Below are 13,466 nucleotides of genomic sequence, written 5' to 3'. Positions count from 1 at the left end.
AAAAATTTATTTACATAGCTAATTGTGCCCATCTCTCTTCCCAAATTTCAAAGATACTAACAGCAGCGTAAAATTGCAAGTACTTGCACATTTTTGCCCAAAATAAGATGTAACGCTGGAAAACTGGCTAGATAAAATCGCTTGATAAATTGTCCCTGAAGAATTGGAGCCTTATAATGTTTCATTCCTAAAATAGATAATACTATATTATAATATAGTTTAGTATAATACAATTTTCATTTCTATTTTCCCAGGTCGTAATGCCAGATGCCACACATAACCAGAGGACACAGCCCGAGCAAGATCAAAAGTCCCAACAACAGTGGCGCCCTAACAGGAATCAGAGATGGGAGTCAAGGGAACAGTCACGGCCGCCTCCTTATCGGCCTCGCATGGATGCTTTTGAATCTTCTACTGAGAACAGTGCTGGTACAAGTACAAGAGATCGCTCAGGACACAGGACACACTTACAAAGCAATAGGAGAACTGCTTTTGCTCCAGGAGGTACTTCAGTGCCTGCATACTGCCAGCCTATTACTACTGTGACTGCTTCGGCTTCAGTTACTGTTGCTGTTCACCCTTCAGTGTGTAGCCACAATAATCGTGCTAGTTACCCATTCCATGGTGGGTATCACGAAGATGACTATGGACCTTATGAGGATCCTCATGTGCCTGTCAATGTGCGCTATGAGAGAAGGGACTCTAAAGTAGAAGTGATAGAGCTGCAAGATGTTGAATGTGAAGAAAGAACACAAGGAAATCTCTCAAAATAAGGTACAATATTTGTCATAACCAACAAGAGTTAAAGTAGCACTCAAGCTTTTTTATCTTTTTTTAAATTCATGCTGTCACTGGTCCCTCACTATTTGTTTCTTTCTATTTGGAAATTCATGGCATTCTTCTCTTCAGTTAAGTCATTTGATCAAATGGTGACACTCTGGGAATTTCATGGCTTTATAATATTTGAAACTCCTTGTATGAACTGTACCCCTGAAGTTCTCTACAGGGGGAGAAGCTGAAACTTATATCAAAGATAGAGCTGTGCAGTCATCATCATTATCACACAATCATAATGTAGGAGATCACAGCTCAGCTTTCCTGATTATATAGGTTTAATATATTAACATATTTAGGATCATATAGAGTAAATGATCACCACTCATGAGATGCTGTACTGACGCATCATGGGTTGAACAGCTTAGCATAGAGGGATATCGCGCAGGATAAAAGCTAAGAGTCAGATTGGAGGAAGAAATAGGAGGATAAACTGCATGGAAGATAAGAGAGTACAGAGAGTGATAAAACAATGAGTTGTATGGTGCAGTTACTAAAGGGAAAAAAAGCTGGGAGTACTTCTCTACGTCTGATTCATTCAAGTACGGACACATCAACATTTCCATTTCCCATCCGTGACCTAGAGATCCTAACGAATGTTCCTATACTAGTATATGAGCTACCTTAATTTTGAAAGTAAGTTCTTAAAGAGGATCGTTCAGGTCTCCTTACATGTCTGTTTTAGTTAATTCTTGTGTTCCCCTAGAATTAGTACGGTAATTCCGGAGCATCTTTTCTCCATGTGTGCCGTTCCTCTGTTTTCCTCCTACAATTTATGAATAAATTGATAGTTAGGTGTCACCATTGTCAGTGAGGTGTCTTCCTTCACAGTCTATTGGTGCTGTATAAGGGAAATGTTAACACCAAGGTGATATTTTTTTTTTATATATCAACAATGGAAATAACGGAGAAACCTCACAACATAGTATTGTAAGGAAAGATGTTGCTGCATTGGTATTTCTTGTGGAATGCAAGAATTTACTAAAACAGACACAAGTCATCTTGACAGTTCTAATGAGGCAAGTTAATCCTTGTTATTTTTTTTCAGTGTCAACACATTCTGAATTATTGATGGCCAAAGATGGGACAGAATTTCCAGACTAGTTAATGAAAGCTGCTGGAGGTTTTATATAATGGACATGCTGCATCAAGACAAACAATTCTTTATTACTGTAATCTATTGTACAAATGTGTTAAATATTGGTATAAATATTTAAAAGGTGTATACATATGTAATATACAAAAGAACTATGTAAAGTTAGCGTAACTGCGGAGTTCCTTGACTCCTTTTAACAGATGGGGCAAAAGCTTCTTTGCCCCCTCTACTTAATGTACAGGATTTGTGCCACACTTTAATCTAGATATAAGATCCAGTGTATTTTTCTGCTGCTTAAATATTGTATAATTTACTTGTATAATTCCTATGCAAATATTGCTTACGTGATAGGTGTTATTTGGTGTGTGTAAATGTTTCCTGTTTTGATGTTTAATGTTCATATCACAACCCTGTGGTAGTATGTTACTGATAATTTTCAAACACGCTATGCGTGAGTATCTCTTTTCTTTCAAATGGGCAGATATGAAGAATTTGTCTACGCCAATGTCGTGTTTTACCTGTCCTCGTGTCTGGATCTGTGCACCTGTCTCATGTGATACTGTAGAGTCTGTTCCACTGTGTTTTTGTATTCTTGTTGTTCTTATGTAAACCTGTAATGTTTGGGAGTCTTCTCCCATCCATCTTCAGCACTTACTTGCAGGAGAAATGCATTCTCATTAGCAAATGCTATTTGCGGACCTTACAAAATCAGTCTTTTATTTATAAACCCTTTGTGTGTAGTTTTTGCGGAATGGCTACTGGTTTGGTGCCATTCCAGTTTAGGGGCTACTTGGCCATTATGGGGGTTGTCATTCACCACTGGTTAAGTGCTAATTTTTTATTTTTTTGTAATAAAAAGCACTTCAAGTGATAAAGGGGATAGAACTACAATTGAATAATACAGTACATTTTTATATGGCTTACGTTAACTTTTCTTTATGTTGGTGCTACTATTCCTTTTTTGCCTCTGAAAGTGTAAATGGTTTCGCTATCTACCTCCCTTCCTCTCTTACATACATAGATATGTTGTTTGCTCAGAGTTTAAATTTATGCTATTAATTTAATTCAAATGATGAGTTTTTATGTTTTTTATTTTGTACATTGATATACTGTATGCATTCTTCATGTGCCATTGTGGATTGCAGTGCCGATCGCATTGCATGCTGCCCTGCCATGTAAGAAGATTCATTTAAATGTTTTAACCTCTTTAAGGCACTTGTTAAAATCTTCCAAAAAAAGCAAGGAATATGTAGCTGCCTTTCCTTATTATAAGCTATTGTTACATAAGCACACTGAGACCACTACAAAAGTCTCCGTGTCCAGATCACTGCCATTATTATAGAGAGTGGTAAAAACAATGGACCCTGTCTTCTTGCAGTGTAAAAGCCCATACACATTATGATTACACTTTAAAGCTAAACCCTTATGGCACAACCTGAAAAACTACCTTCATTTCACAAATAGTCATGTATGGCACAGTGACCCTCAATCCTGTAATTGGAATTTGCTAAAAAAAAAAGGAACTGGAAACTCTCCTGGTATATGACAGATCCCTATTGTATTGCAGGAAACAACACTGTCCTACAATGGTAGGGAGAAAATTGAATGCAAAGGTACAATCAGATATTAAGATCAACACCCAGGCTTCGGTTGAATATGTTCACATTACATTGGGGCCACACGTTTGTATCTATGTGAGGGCCTTTGTCGGAAGCTCAAAAAAAAAACAGTATTTGAATGAAACCCGCAATGGATGCATTTACTTTAATGAGGCAGACAGAGTCAATTCATCTGAACTTCGTCGCATAGTGTCCATTTCTTGGGCGGCAGGCACAAAAGGGTGTTAGACCGCATTTAATTCTTGCCTAAAAAAAAGGTAATTCCGAAACTATAGGTTCTGTCAACCTCATATTAATGAATGGCTTTATTGGAGGTTCCATTCGAATCCCGTTTCTCGGGGCTACAGAGGAATCCTCAATGGAGCCACAGATTTGTGACCCGAGAGCGAAATGTTAACTCGGCCTTACATTTATGCCTTGTGGCCATGGCGGTTATCTGACTGTGAGCACATAGAAGCTCCAGGCTGCCACTAGGACAGCTTCAAAAGGTGACTGTTCTGTGTCTAGATCGAGGCTATACAGAATCATACATTTGGTAATTAATGCTTTAATGATGCCATTTATACCATATAATTTCTTATTTATTCTTAGATGTTAGACAATTCCCAAGCATGTAGACTTCCTTACTAGTGATGAGCGAATATACTTGTTACTCGGGATTTCCCGAGCATGCTCAGGTGACCTCCGAGTACTTTTTAGTGCTCGGAGATTTAGTTTTTCTTGCCGCAGCTGAATGATTTACATCTGTTAGCCAGTATAAGTACATTTGGGGGTTGCCTGGTTGCTAGGGAATCCCCACATGTAATCAAGCAGGCTAGTAGCTGTAAATCATTCAGCTGCGGTGAAAAAAACGAAATCTCCGAGCACTAAAAAATACTCGGAGGACCCCCGAGCGTGCTCAAGAAATCTCGAGCAACGAGTATATTCGCTCATCACTATTCCTTACCCTTCAGGGAGTAACCAAGTGAGCGATCCCAGTTATATGTTAAGCTGATCACCAATTTACTTGCTAGAGAGCAGCACTGTGCCATCATGGTATGATGGCATTGCTAATGATAATAGACTCGAAGCTGTATTTCCCCTTCCCCCAAGTCTCATACTACACACACATGGCCAAATCTCCCCGATCCCTCTTTAGTGTGTCTGCTGCCTTCTGCACAGTATAGACTTTATAAAAAAAATATTATATATATATAAATATATCTCCTGTAGTCATATTGGCAAAGGGAGAACAGTAGCTGGCAATGTTTTTCTTTGTATGTTTTTTTTAATATTTATATTTTTGTATAATAAGAATGTGTTCTTACAGTATTTGTCATGCCAGTCTATAACAAAAATATGCAGGGATATTTTTTTATTTCTATTGGAAAACACTATCACAGCTATGGGCTACTTTTAGTGGATTTTTTTATTTGTATAGAGTGCTTACTAATGTTAAATAGGAGAGAGTATATGACATTTACATTAAAGACTCATAGCATTTTAGAGTAAGGAGTTAAAAAGGAAAACTATTCAAACTGGGTCTCATTGTCTGCCTCGTTTGGCAGTAGTGGGTTTTGTGTCATTTTCATTTACAAAGATAAACATATGCCATATAATTTATTTATATGAAAATTTATTTTTGTAGTGTACATAGTAGCAATCAAGTCTTTTTTTTTGACAGAAGTATATTTTTAAAGAGTTTATATGTATTGATACCATTGTGAGACATGAAATTTGGGTACAGTGCACACATACTTTTAAAAACACCGGACAAAATATCACTTAGCCCCTTCACAGTTTCGAGTTGTTCCAGCAAGACACCTTTACAAGGGGTATTGCTAAACCACTCCAGCAGGGAACGGGTTAACCACGTTGAGAGAGCATTATAATCTTTACCATACAGAATGTGTTTGTTTCATTTTTGTAATCTAGTGTGGTTTACATTTCAAACATTGAAAATGGAAATTGTACAAACTCTCTAAATATTAATGTTCGAACACTGATAGAATTTCTAACATGAATAAAAATTATTATAACTTATTGGGTACGCAGTTTGTTTTTGTTGTCTTTTTTCACATCCTAATTTATTTTAATATATCTAAAATGTGATAAATTGATGTTATTTTTTTACACTTCTTTCTTACTACTAGGTCCATGTACGACTCCAAGCTTAAAGTTTATGGTGGTGACTTCTATTTGGTCCTGCTGTACTTTTGTATGATTTCATATATGGCAACTTACATCTGAAACCATATTGCAAACTTATTCTCTTCTAGAATAATTGTTTTTGCAAACTTATTCTCTTCTAGAATAATTGTTTTCGGCCAAGTATCTCCATCGTATGTCACTACAGTGGTCCAGCGCATGGCAACAGATTACCTACAGCTTTGCAGTAAAGAGATGTATACCTCTACAGATTTTATGTACACAGTTCCTGTACAAATGAGGACTATTGCTTAAGGTTTTCCTCTGATTGTTGCAGTCCTGGTTTTGACTTACACATGCTGAGGTGAAATACTGACCAAATACTGAATACTGAAAGTGTGAAACGAAAACTGCTTATGATCAGCGGTAAAATCATTACCGCCGGTCAGACAACCACGGTGCTCACACTTTCAAATGACAGTGCAGGCCCGCAGCTGTCATAGGAGGTGTAAAGTTTACCTCTGGTCACTGGCATTGGATGTTGGGACTACTACTCCCAGCCTACGCCTGCTGTTTCTAATAAAAGTGATAGCAGACGGCAGTTGATGGTAGTATTCATCAGCTGGCACCTGCGCTCTAAATAAATAATAAAAAAAAAACTGGCGTAGGTTCCCTTGTAGTTTTTTTTATAACCAGCCAGGCAAAACTCACAGCTGGGGGCTGCAACCCTCAGCTGTCAGTGTTAGCAAGGCTGGTTTTCAAGAATAGAGGGGTCCCCACATTGGTTTTTAAATTATTTAAATAAATGTAAAAAATGTCGTGGGGTTCCCCCCCTATTTTTGACAACCAGCTTTGCTAAAGCAGACAGCTGGGGGCTGGTATTCTCAGGCTCGTAAGGGGACATGAATACTGGCCCCTCCAGCCTAAAAATAGCAGCCGCCCAGAAAAGGCACATCTTTAGATGCCCCAATTCTGGTGCTTTCTCCGGCTCTTCCCACTTACCCTATAACGATGGCAAGTGAGGTTCACATCTGTGGAGATGATGTCACCTTTGTATTGTCTGTGACATCAAGCCCATGGCTTAGTAATGGAGGGGCGTCTATAAGATTTTTCCTTTTGGTTCCTTTCGATCACTATGATAGACCCTATGATAGACCCTATTACATGACAGTTTGGCAAACACTGGATGTTTGGGCCCCCCATTCAAGTGAATTGGGTCCAGGTCCTGTTCTGATATCCGAACCCACGCTTTTTTTTACCAGTATGGCCGGACTCGAAAATACATGGGTCTGCCCATTGCCCATCTCTAATGACGACTTAATGTTATCGAATTCTGTCGTACCTGTAGGTTCAAAATACTCACTATACCCCTGGATAAAATTCTTGATGGGTGTGGTTTCCAAAATGGGGTCACTTGTGGGGAGGTTTCCATTGTTTAGTTACATCAGGGGCTCTCCAAATGCAACAAGTCGTCTGCTAATCCAGCAAATTTTACATTCAAAAAGTCATATGGCACTCCTTCCCTTCTGAGCAGTGCCGTGCGCCCAAACAGTAGATTTCCCCCACAAATAAGTTATCAGCATACTCAGGAGAAATTGCACAACAAATTTTGGGGTCCATTTTCTTGTTATCCTTGTGAAAATACAGATGTTTAGGTCTAAAGTCATTTTTTGGTAAAAAAAAATTAAATGTTAATATTTTCCTTACACATTGCTTCAGTTTACTTTTGGGTATTTTCTGTCATATTGGCCCCTCAAAGGCACTTCAAATGTTATGTGGTCCCTAAAAAAAATGGGTTTCTAAATTTTGTTGGAAATATGACAAATCGATGGTCAACTTTTAACCCTTATAACTTCTTAACAAGAAAAAAAAGGTTTCAAAAATTGTACTGATGTAAAGTAGACATGTGCGAAATGTTATTTAGTGACATAACTTTGATTTAAAAGCATAAGAATTTAAAGTTTGAAAATTGTGAAATTTTCTAAATTTTTGCCAATTTCCATTTTTTGTGTCACAAATAAAGTCATATCGAAGAAATGTTAGCACTATCATGAAGTACAAAATGTCACGAAAAAAACAATCACGGAATCAGTGGGATCCTTTGAAGCGCTCCAGAGTTATTACCTCATAAAGTGACACTGGTCAGAATTGTAAAATTTGACTTGGTCAGTAAGGCCAAACTTGGCTCGGTCATTAAGGGGTTAATAGTCCCACCAGGATGCAGGAAGAGCTTATTGCACCCAAACTATTGATAACTAAAAAGCAGCCAAGCTGTGGATTTCTACACTGAAGATACCTATTAAATCACTATTACAGTGCCTTTGTGCTCATGCGTTTAGTTAAATATGCATCATCTGATGACAGGTTCTCTTTAATCATTGGACTCTTCTAAAACTGTGCGCTTGCTTTTGATGGAATGAAAATACTTCTCCAAAAAACCCAAAGATGATAAACTATAGGTGGCCGTAAACCTTCAACAGAAAATTCTGATATGTGTTTCCAGACTCATTAAGGACACTAATGTTGGAGAAAACAGTAGATCCATTTGATAGTATACATTGGGAGTGATATATAGCATTAAAATTAATCTGTCACCAGGTTTGAGAGTAGCATGAGACCTGAAAATATCAGAGACCCTGATTCCAGTGATGTATCACTGATGTACTTGCTACAGTTTTGATGAAATCACTGTTTCATGTGCTGTAGGTCTACCTGTTCTCTAAATGCTGTGCTCTTTATAACCCTGTCCATGCCACTGATTTACATCTTTCTGTATATAATGTGCATCAGTGGTGAGGGGTACGCAGAGATCATAAATATAGAGGACTATATGGCAGCTGGTTTACTGGTCCTCTAGTGAAAATCTGCTGATAAAACGGTGATTTAAATTATTCATATGGGCCCCTACAAATACTGGAAGAGCAGCTAGAAATCCTAGATATACCAACTATGTTATTTCTTTCCTACATTATTTATTCTCATTTATATATACCAATGGCTGAAAGACAAAGACCATATGCTGCTTGCTTTATCCATAGACCAACTTGATGTACAGTGGTTGTTCAGTTTAGAAAACCTTTTTTTCTATCTTATGAATTTTGAGTATGTACAGGTGCTTCTCACAAAATTAGAATATCATCAAAAAGTTTATTATTTATTTCAGTTCTTCAATACAAAAAGTGAAACTCATATATTATAGAGAGTCATTACAAACAGAGTGATCTAATTAATTCAAGTGTTTATTTATGTTAATGTTGGTGATTATGGCTTACAGCCAATGAAAACCCAAAAGTCATTAACTCAGTAAAATAGAATAATTAACAAAAAACACCTGCAAAGGCTTCCTAAGCATTTAAAAAGGTCCCGTATTCTGTTTCAGTAGGCTCCACAATCATGGGGAAGACTGCTGACTTGAAAGATGTCCAGAAGGCAGTCATTGACACATTCCACAAGGAGGGTAAGCCACAAAAGGTCATTGCTAAAGAAGCTGGCTGTTCACAAAGTGCTGTATCCAAGCATATTAATTGAAAGTTGAGTGGCAGGAAAAACTGGTAGAAAGAGGTGCACAAGCAACCGGGGTAACTGCAGCCTTGAAAGGATTGTTACGAAAAGGCCATTCAAAAATTGGGGGAATATTCACAAAGAGTGGACTGCTACTGAAGTCATTGCCTCAAGAGCCACCACACACAGACGTATCCAGGACATGGGCTACAAGTGTCACATTCCTTGTGTCAAGCCACTCATGACCAATAGACAACACAAGAAGCGTCTTACCTGGGCCAAGGAGAAAACGAAATGGACTGTTGCTCAGTGGTCCAAGGTGTTGCTGTCAGATGAAAGTAAATTATGCATTTCATTTGAAAATCAAGGTCCCAGGGTCTGGAGGAAGAGTGGAGAGGCACACAATCCAAGCTGCTTGAGGTCTAGTTTGAAGTTTCCACAATCCGTGATGGTTTGGCGAGCTATGTCATCTGTTGGTTTAGGTCCACTGTGTTTTATCAAGACCAAAATCAGCGTAGCCGTCTACCAGGAAATTTTAGAGCACTTCATGCTTCCCTCTGCTGTTTGGAGATGGAAATTCCATTCTCCAGCTGGACTTGGCACCTGCTCACGCTGTCAAAAGTACCAATACCTGGTTTAAATACAACAGTATCACTGTGTTTGATTGGCCAGCAAACTCGCCTGACTTTAACCCCATAGAGAATCTATGGGTTAGGCCGGCGTCACACATGCGAGTTTTACGGACGTAAAACTACGCAGAAACTACGTCCGTAAAACTCGCAAAAAATACGGCACAATTATTCTCTATGCCCCTGCTCCTATCTGCCGTATTAAACTGATCAGTATTATACGGCTTTCTACGGCCGTAGAAAATCGCAGCATGCTGCGTTTGTCACCGTATTGCGCAAATAAAACGTCAATGAAAGTCTATGGAAGCCCCAAAAATACGGATTACACACGGACCAGCAGTGTGACTTGCGAGGAATACGCAGCGCTGTTAGAGAGAAAAGCCGGCAATTCAGTGCGGTGTACAGTAAAATCACACTGACAGCTTACAGTAGAATAGGTAGAATAAATGTGTACACATAGAATAGGTATATATATATATATATATATATATATATATGTCAGTGAAACACATATATGTATATATATTAATATTTCATCCAGCGCGATATAGCAGAAAGCTGGTAATTCAATTACCGGCTTTTGCTTTCTCCTTCCTAAACTCGACATGATATGAGACCTCGTTTACATACTGTAAACCATCTCACATCCCCATTTTTTTTGCATATTCCACACTACTAATGTTAGTAGTGTGTATATGCAAAATTTGGCCGTTCTAGCTAGTAAATTAAGGAGTTAAATGGCGGAAAAAATTGGCGTGGGCTCCCGCACAATTTTCTCCGCCAGGGTGGTAAAGCCAGTGACTGAGGGCAGATATTAATAGCCTGGAGAGGGTCCATGGTTATTGGCCCCCCCCTGGCTAAAAACATCTGCCCCCAGCCACCCCAGAAAAGGCACATCTGGAAGATGCGCCTATTCTGGCACTTGGCCACTCTCTTCCCATTCCCGTGTAGCGGTGGGATATGGGGTAATGAAGGGTTAATGCCACCTTGCTATTGTAAGGTGACATTAAGCCAAATTAATAATGGAGAGGCGTCAATTATGACACCTATCCATTATTAATCCAATACTAGTAAAGGGTTAAAAAAAACACACATTATTAAAAATTAATTTAATGAAAAAAACACAAAGGTTGTTGTATTAATTTATTCTACTCTCAATCCACTCCCTCTCAATCATAAGAGGGCGCCCTCTGCTGGTTGTCCTCATATGAACTCGAGGCAGGGAGCTTTCTAGGAATGTTCCCACGATCTAGGAAAAGCCAGCAGAGGGCGCCTCACCGCAAATGAAGCTAAATATAGGTCATTAACCTACTTTACCTTCATTCGCTGGGGTTTTGCAGGCACGAGTAGCGCTGCATTAACAGAACTCCTGCCTGCAAAATATTTTAACCCCTTCAGATGGATTTACATCGTTGGACCTTACAGATCCTCGGAAGGTATGTATATTCTTGGTTTATTTTTATTTTTTTATTTACAGATCGAGGGTCTTCAGTGAGTGGATTGAGAGTAGAATAAATTAATACAACAACCTTTGTGTTTTTTTTCATTAAATTAATTTTTAATAATGTGGGTGTGTGTTTTTTTAACCCTTTACTAGTATTGGATTAACCCCTTCATGACCCAGCCTATTTTGACCTTAAAGACCTTGCCGTTTTTTGCAATTCTGACCAGTGTCCCTTCATGAGGTAATAACTCAGGAACGCTTCAATGGATCCTAGCGGTTCTGAGATTGTTTTTTCGTGACATATTGGGCTTCATGTTAGTGGTAAATTTAGGTCAATAAATTCTGTGTTTATTTGTGATAAAAACGGAAATTTGGCGAAAATTTTGAAAATTTCGCAATTTTCACATTTTGAATTTTTATTCTGTTAAACCAGAGAGTTATGTGACACAAAATAGTTAATAAATAACATTTCCCACACGTCTACTTTACATCAGCACAATTTTGGAAACAAAATTTTTTTTTGCTAGGAAGTTATAAGAGTTAAAATTTGACCAGCGATTTCTCATTTTTACAACGAAATTTACAAAACCATTTTTTTTAGGGACCACCTCACATTTGAAGTCAGTTTGAGGGGTCTATATGGCTGAAAATACCCAAAAGTGACACCATTCTAAAAACTGCACCCCTCAAGGTGCACAAAACCACATTCAAGAAGTTTATTAACCCTTCAGGTGCTTCACAGCAGCAGAAGCAACATGGAAGGAAAAAATGAACATTTAACTTTTTAGTCACAAAAATGATTTTTCAGCAACAATTTTTTTATTTTCCCAATGGTAAAAGGAGAAACTGAACCACGTACGTTGTTGTCCAATTTGTCCTGAGTACGCTGATACCTCATATGTGGGGGTAAACCACTGTTTGGGCGCACGGCAGGGCTTGGAAGGGAAGGAGCGCCATTTGACTTTTTGAATGAAAAATTGGCTGCACTCTTTAGCGGACACCATGTCACATTTGGAGAGCCCCCGTGTGCCTAAAAATTGGAGCTCCCCCACAAGTGACCCCATTTTGGAAACTAGACGCCCCAAGGAACTTATCTAGATGCATAGTGAGCCCTTTAAACCCCCAGGTGCTTCACAAATTGATCCGTAAAAATGAAAAAGTACTTTTTTTTCACAAAAAATTTATTTTCGCCTCAATTTTTTCATTTTCACATGGGCAATAGGATAAAATGGATCCTAAAATTTGTTGAGCAATTTCTCCCGAGTACGCCGATACCTCATATGTGGGGGTAAACCACTGTTTGGGCACACGGCAGGGCTCGGAAGGGAAGGCGCGCCTTTTAACTTTTTGAATGGAAAATTAGCTCCAATTGTTAGCGGACACCATGTCGCATTTGGAGAGCCCCTGTGTGCCTATGCAATGGAGCTCCCCCACAAGTGACCCCATTTTGGAAACTAGACCCCCCAAGGAACTTATCTAGATGCATACTGAGCACTTTAAACCCCCAGGTGCTTCACAGAAGTTTATAATGCAGAGCCATGAAAATAAAAAATAATTTTTCTTTTCTCAAAAATGATTTTTTAGCCTGGAATTTCCTATTTTGCCAATGGTAATAGGAGAAATTGGACCACAAAAGTTGTTGTCCAGTTTGTCCTGAGTATGCAGATACCCCATATGTGGGGGTAAACCACTGTTTGGGCGCACGGCAGGGCTCAGAAGGGAAGGCACGCCATTTGGCTTTTTAAATGGAAAATTATCTCCAATCATTAGCGGACACCATGTCGCGTTTGGAGAGCCCCTGTGTGCCTAAACATTGGAGATCCCCCACAAATTACCCCATTTTGGAAACTAGACCCCCAAAGGAACTAATCTAGATGTGTAGTGAGCACTTTGAACCCTCAAGTGCTTCACAGAAGTTTATAACGCAGAGCCATGAAAATAAAAAAAAAAAAATTATTTTCTCAAAAATGAATTTTAGCCCGCAATTTTTTATTTTCCCAAGGGTAACAGGAGAAATTTGACCCCAAAAGTTGTTGTCCAGTTTCTCTTGAGTACGCTGATACCCCATATGTGGGGGTAAACCACTGTTTAGGCACATGCTGGGGCTCGGAAGTGAAGTAGTGACGTTTTGAAATGCAGACTTTGATGGAATGCTCTGTGGGCGTCACGTTGCGTTTGCAGAGCCCCTGATGTGGCTAAACAGTAGAAACCCCCCA

The 13,466-nt window shown here is 38.9% G+C and overlaps 1 protein-coding gene across 2 annotated transcripts in view; it reads left to right on the top strand.

The window, feature by feature from the left end:
• The window catches only part of PTCH1 (patched 1), a 142,814-nt gene extending 137,243 nt beyond the window's left edge, over positions 1 to 5,571 (top strand). For both annotated transcript variants that reach the window (XM_069762024.1, XM_069762023.1), the window contains exons 23-24: positions 255 to 774; positions 1,883 to 5,571. In XM_069762024.1, coding sequence (XP_069618125.1) covers positions 255 to 773 — 519 coding nt within the window. In that variant the 3' untranslated portion in view covers position 774; positions 1,883 to 5,571. The remainder of the gene's footprint in view (positions 1 to 254; positions 775 to 1,882) is intronic.
• Positions 5,572 to 13,466: the final 7,895 nt, after the last annotated feature.

The sequence above is a fragment of the Ranitomeya imitator genome, chromosome 1, assembly GCF_032444005.1.
Source record: "Ranitomeya imitator isolate aRanImi1 chromosome 1, aRanImi1.pri, whole genome shotgun sequence".
NCBI classification, from domain to species: domain Eukaryota; kingdom Metazoa; phylum Chordata; class Amphibia; order Anura; family Dendrobatidae; genus Ranitomeya; species Ranitomeya imitator.
This window is presented reverse-complemented; position numbering and strand designations above follow the sequence as displayed.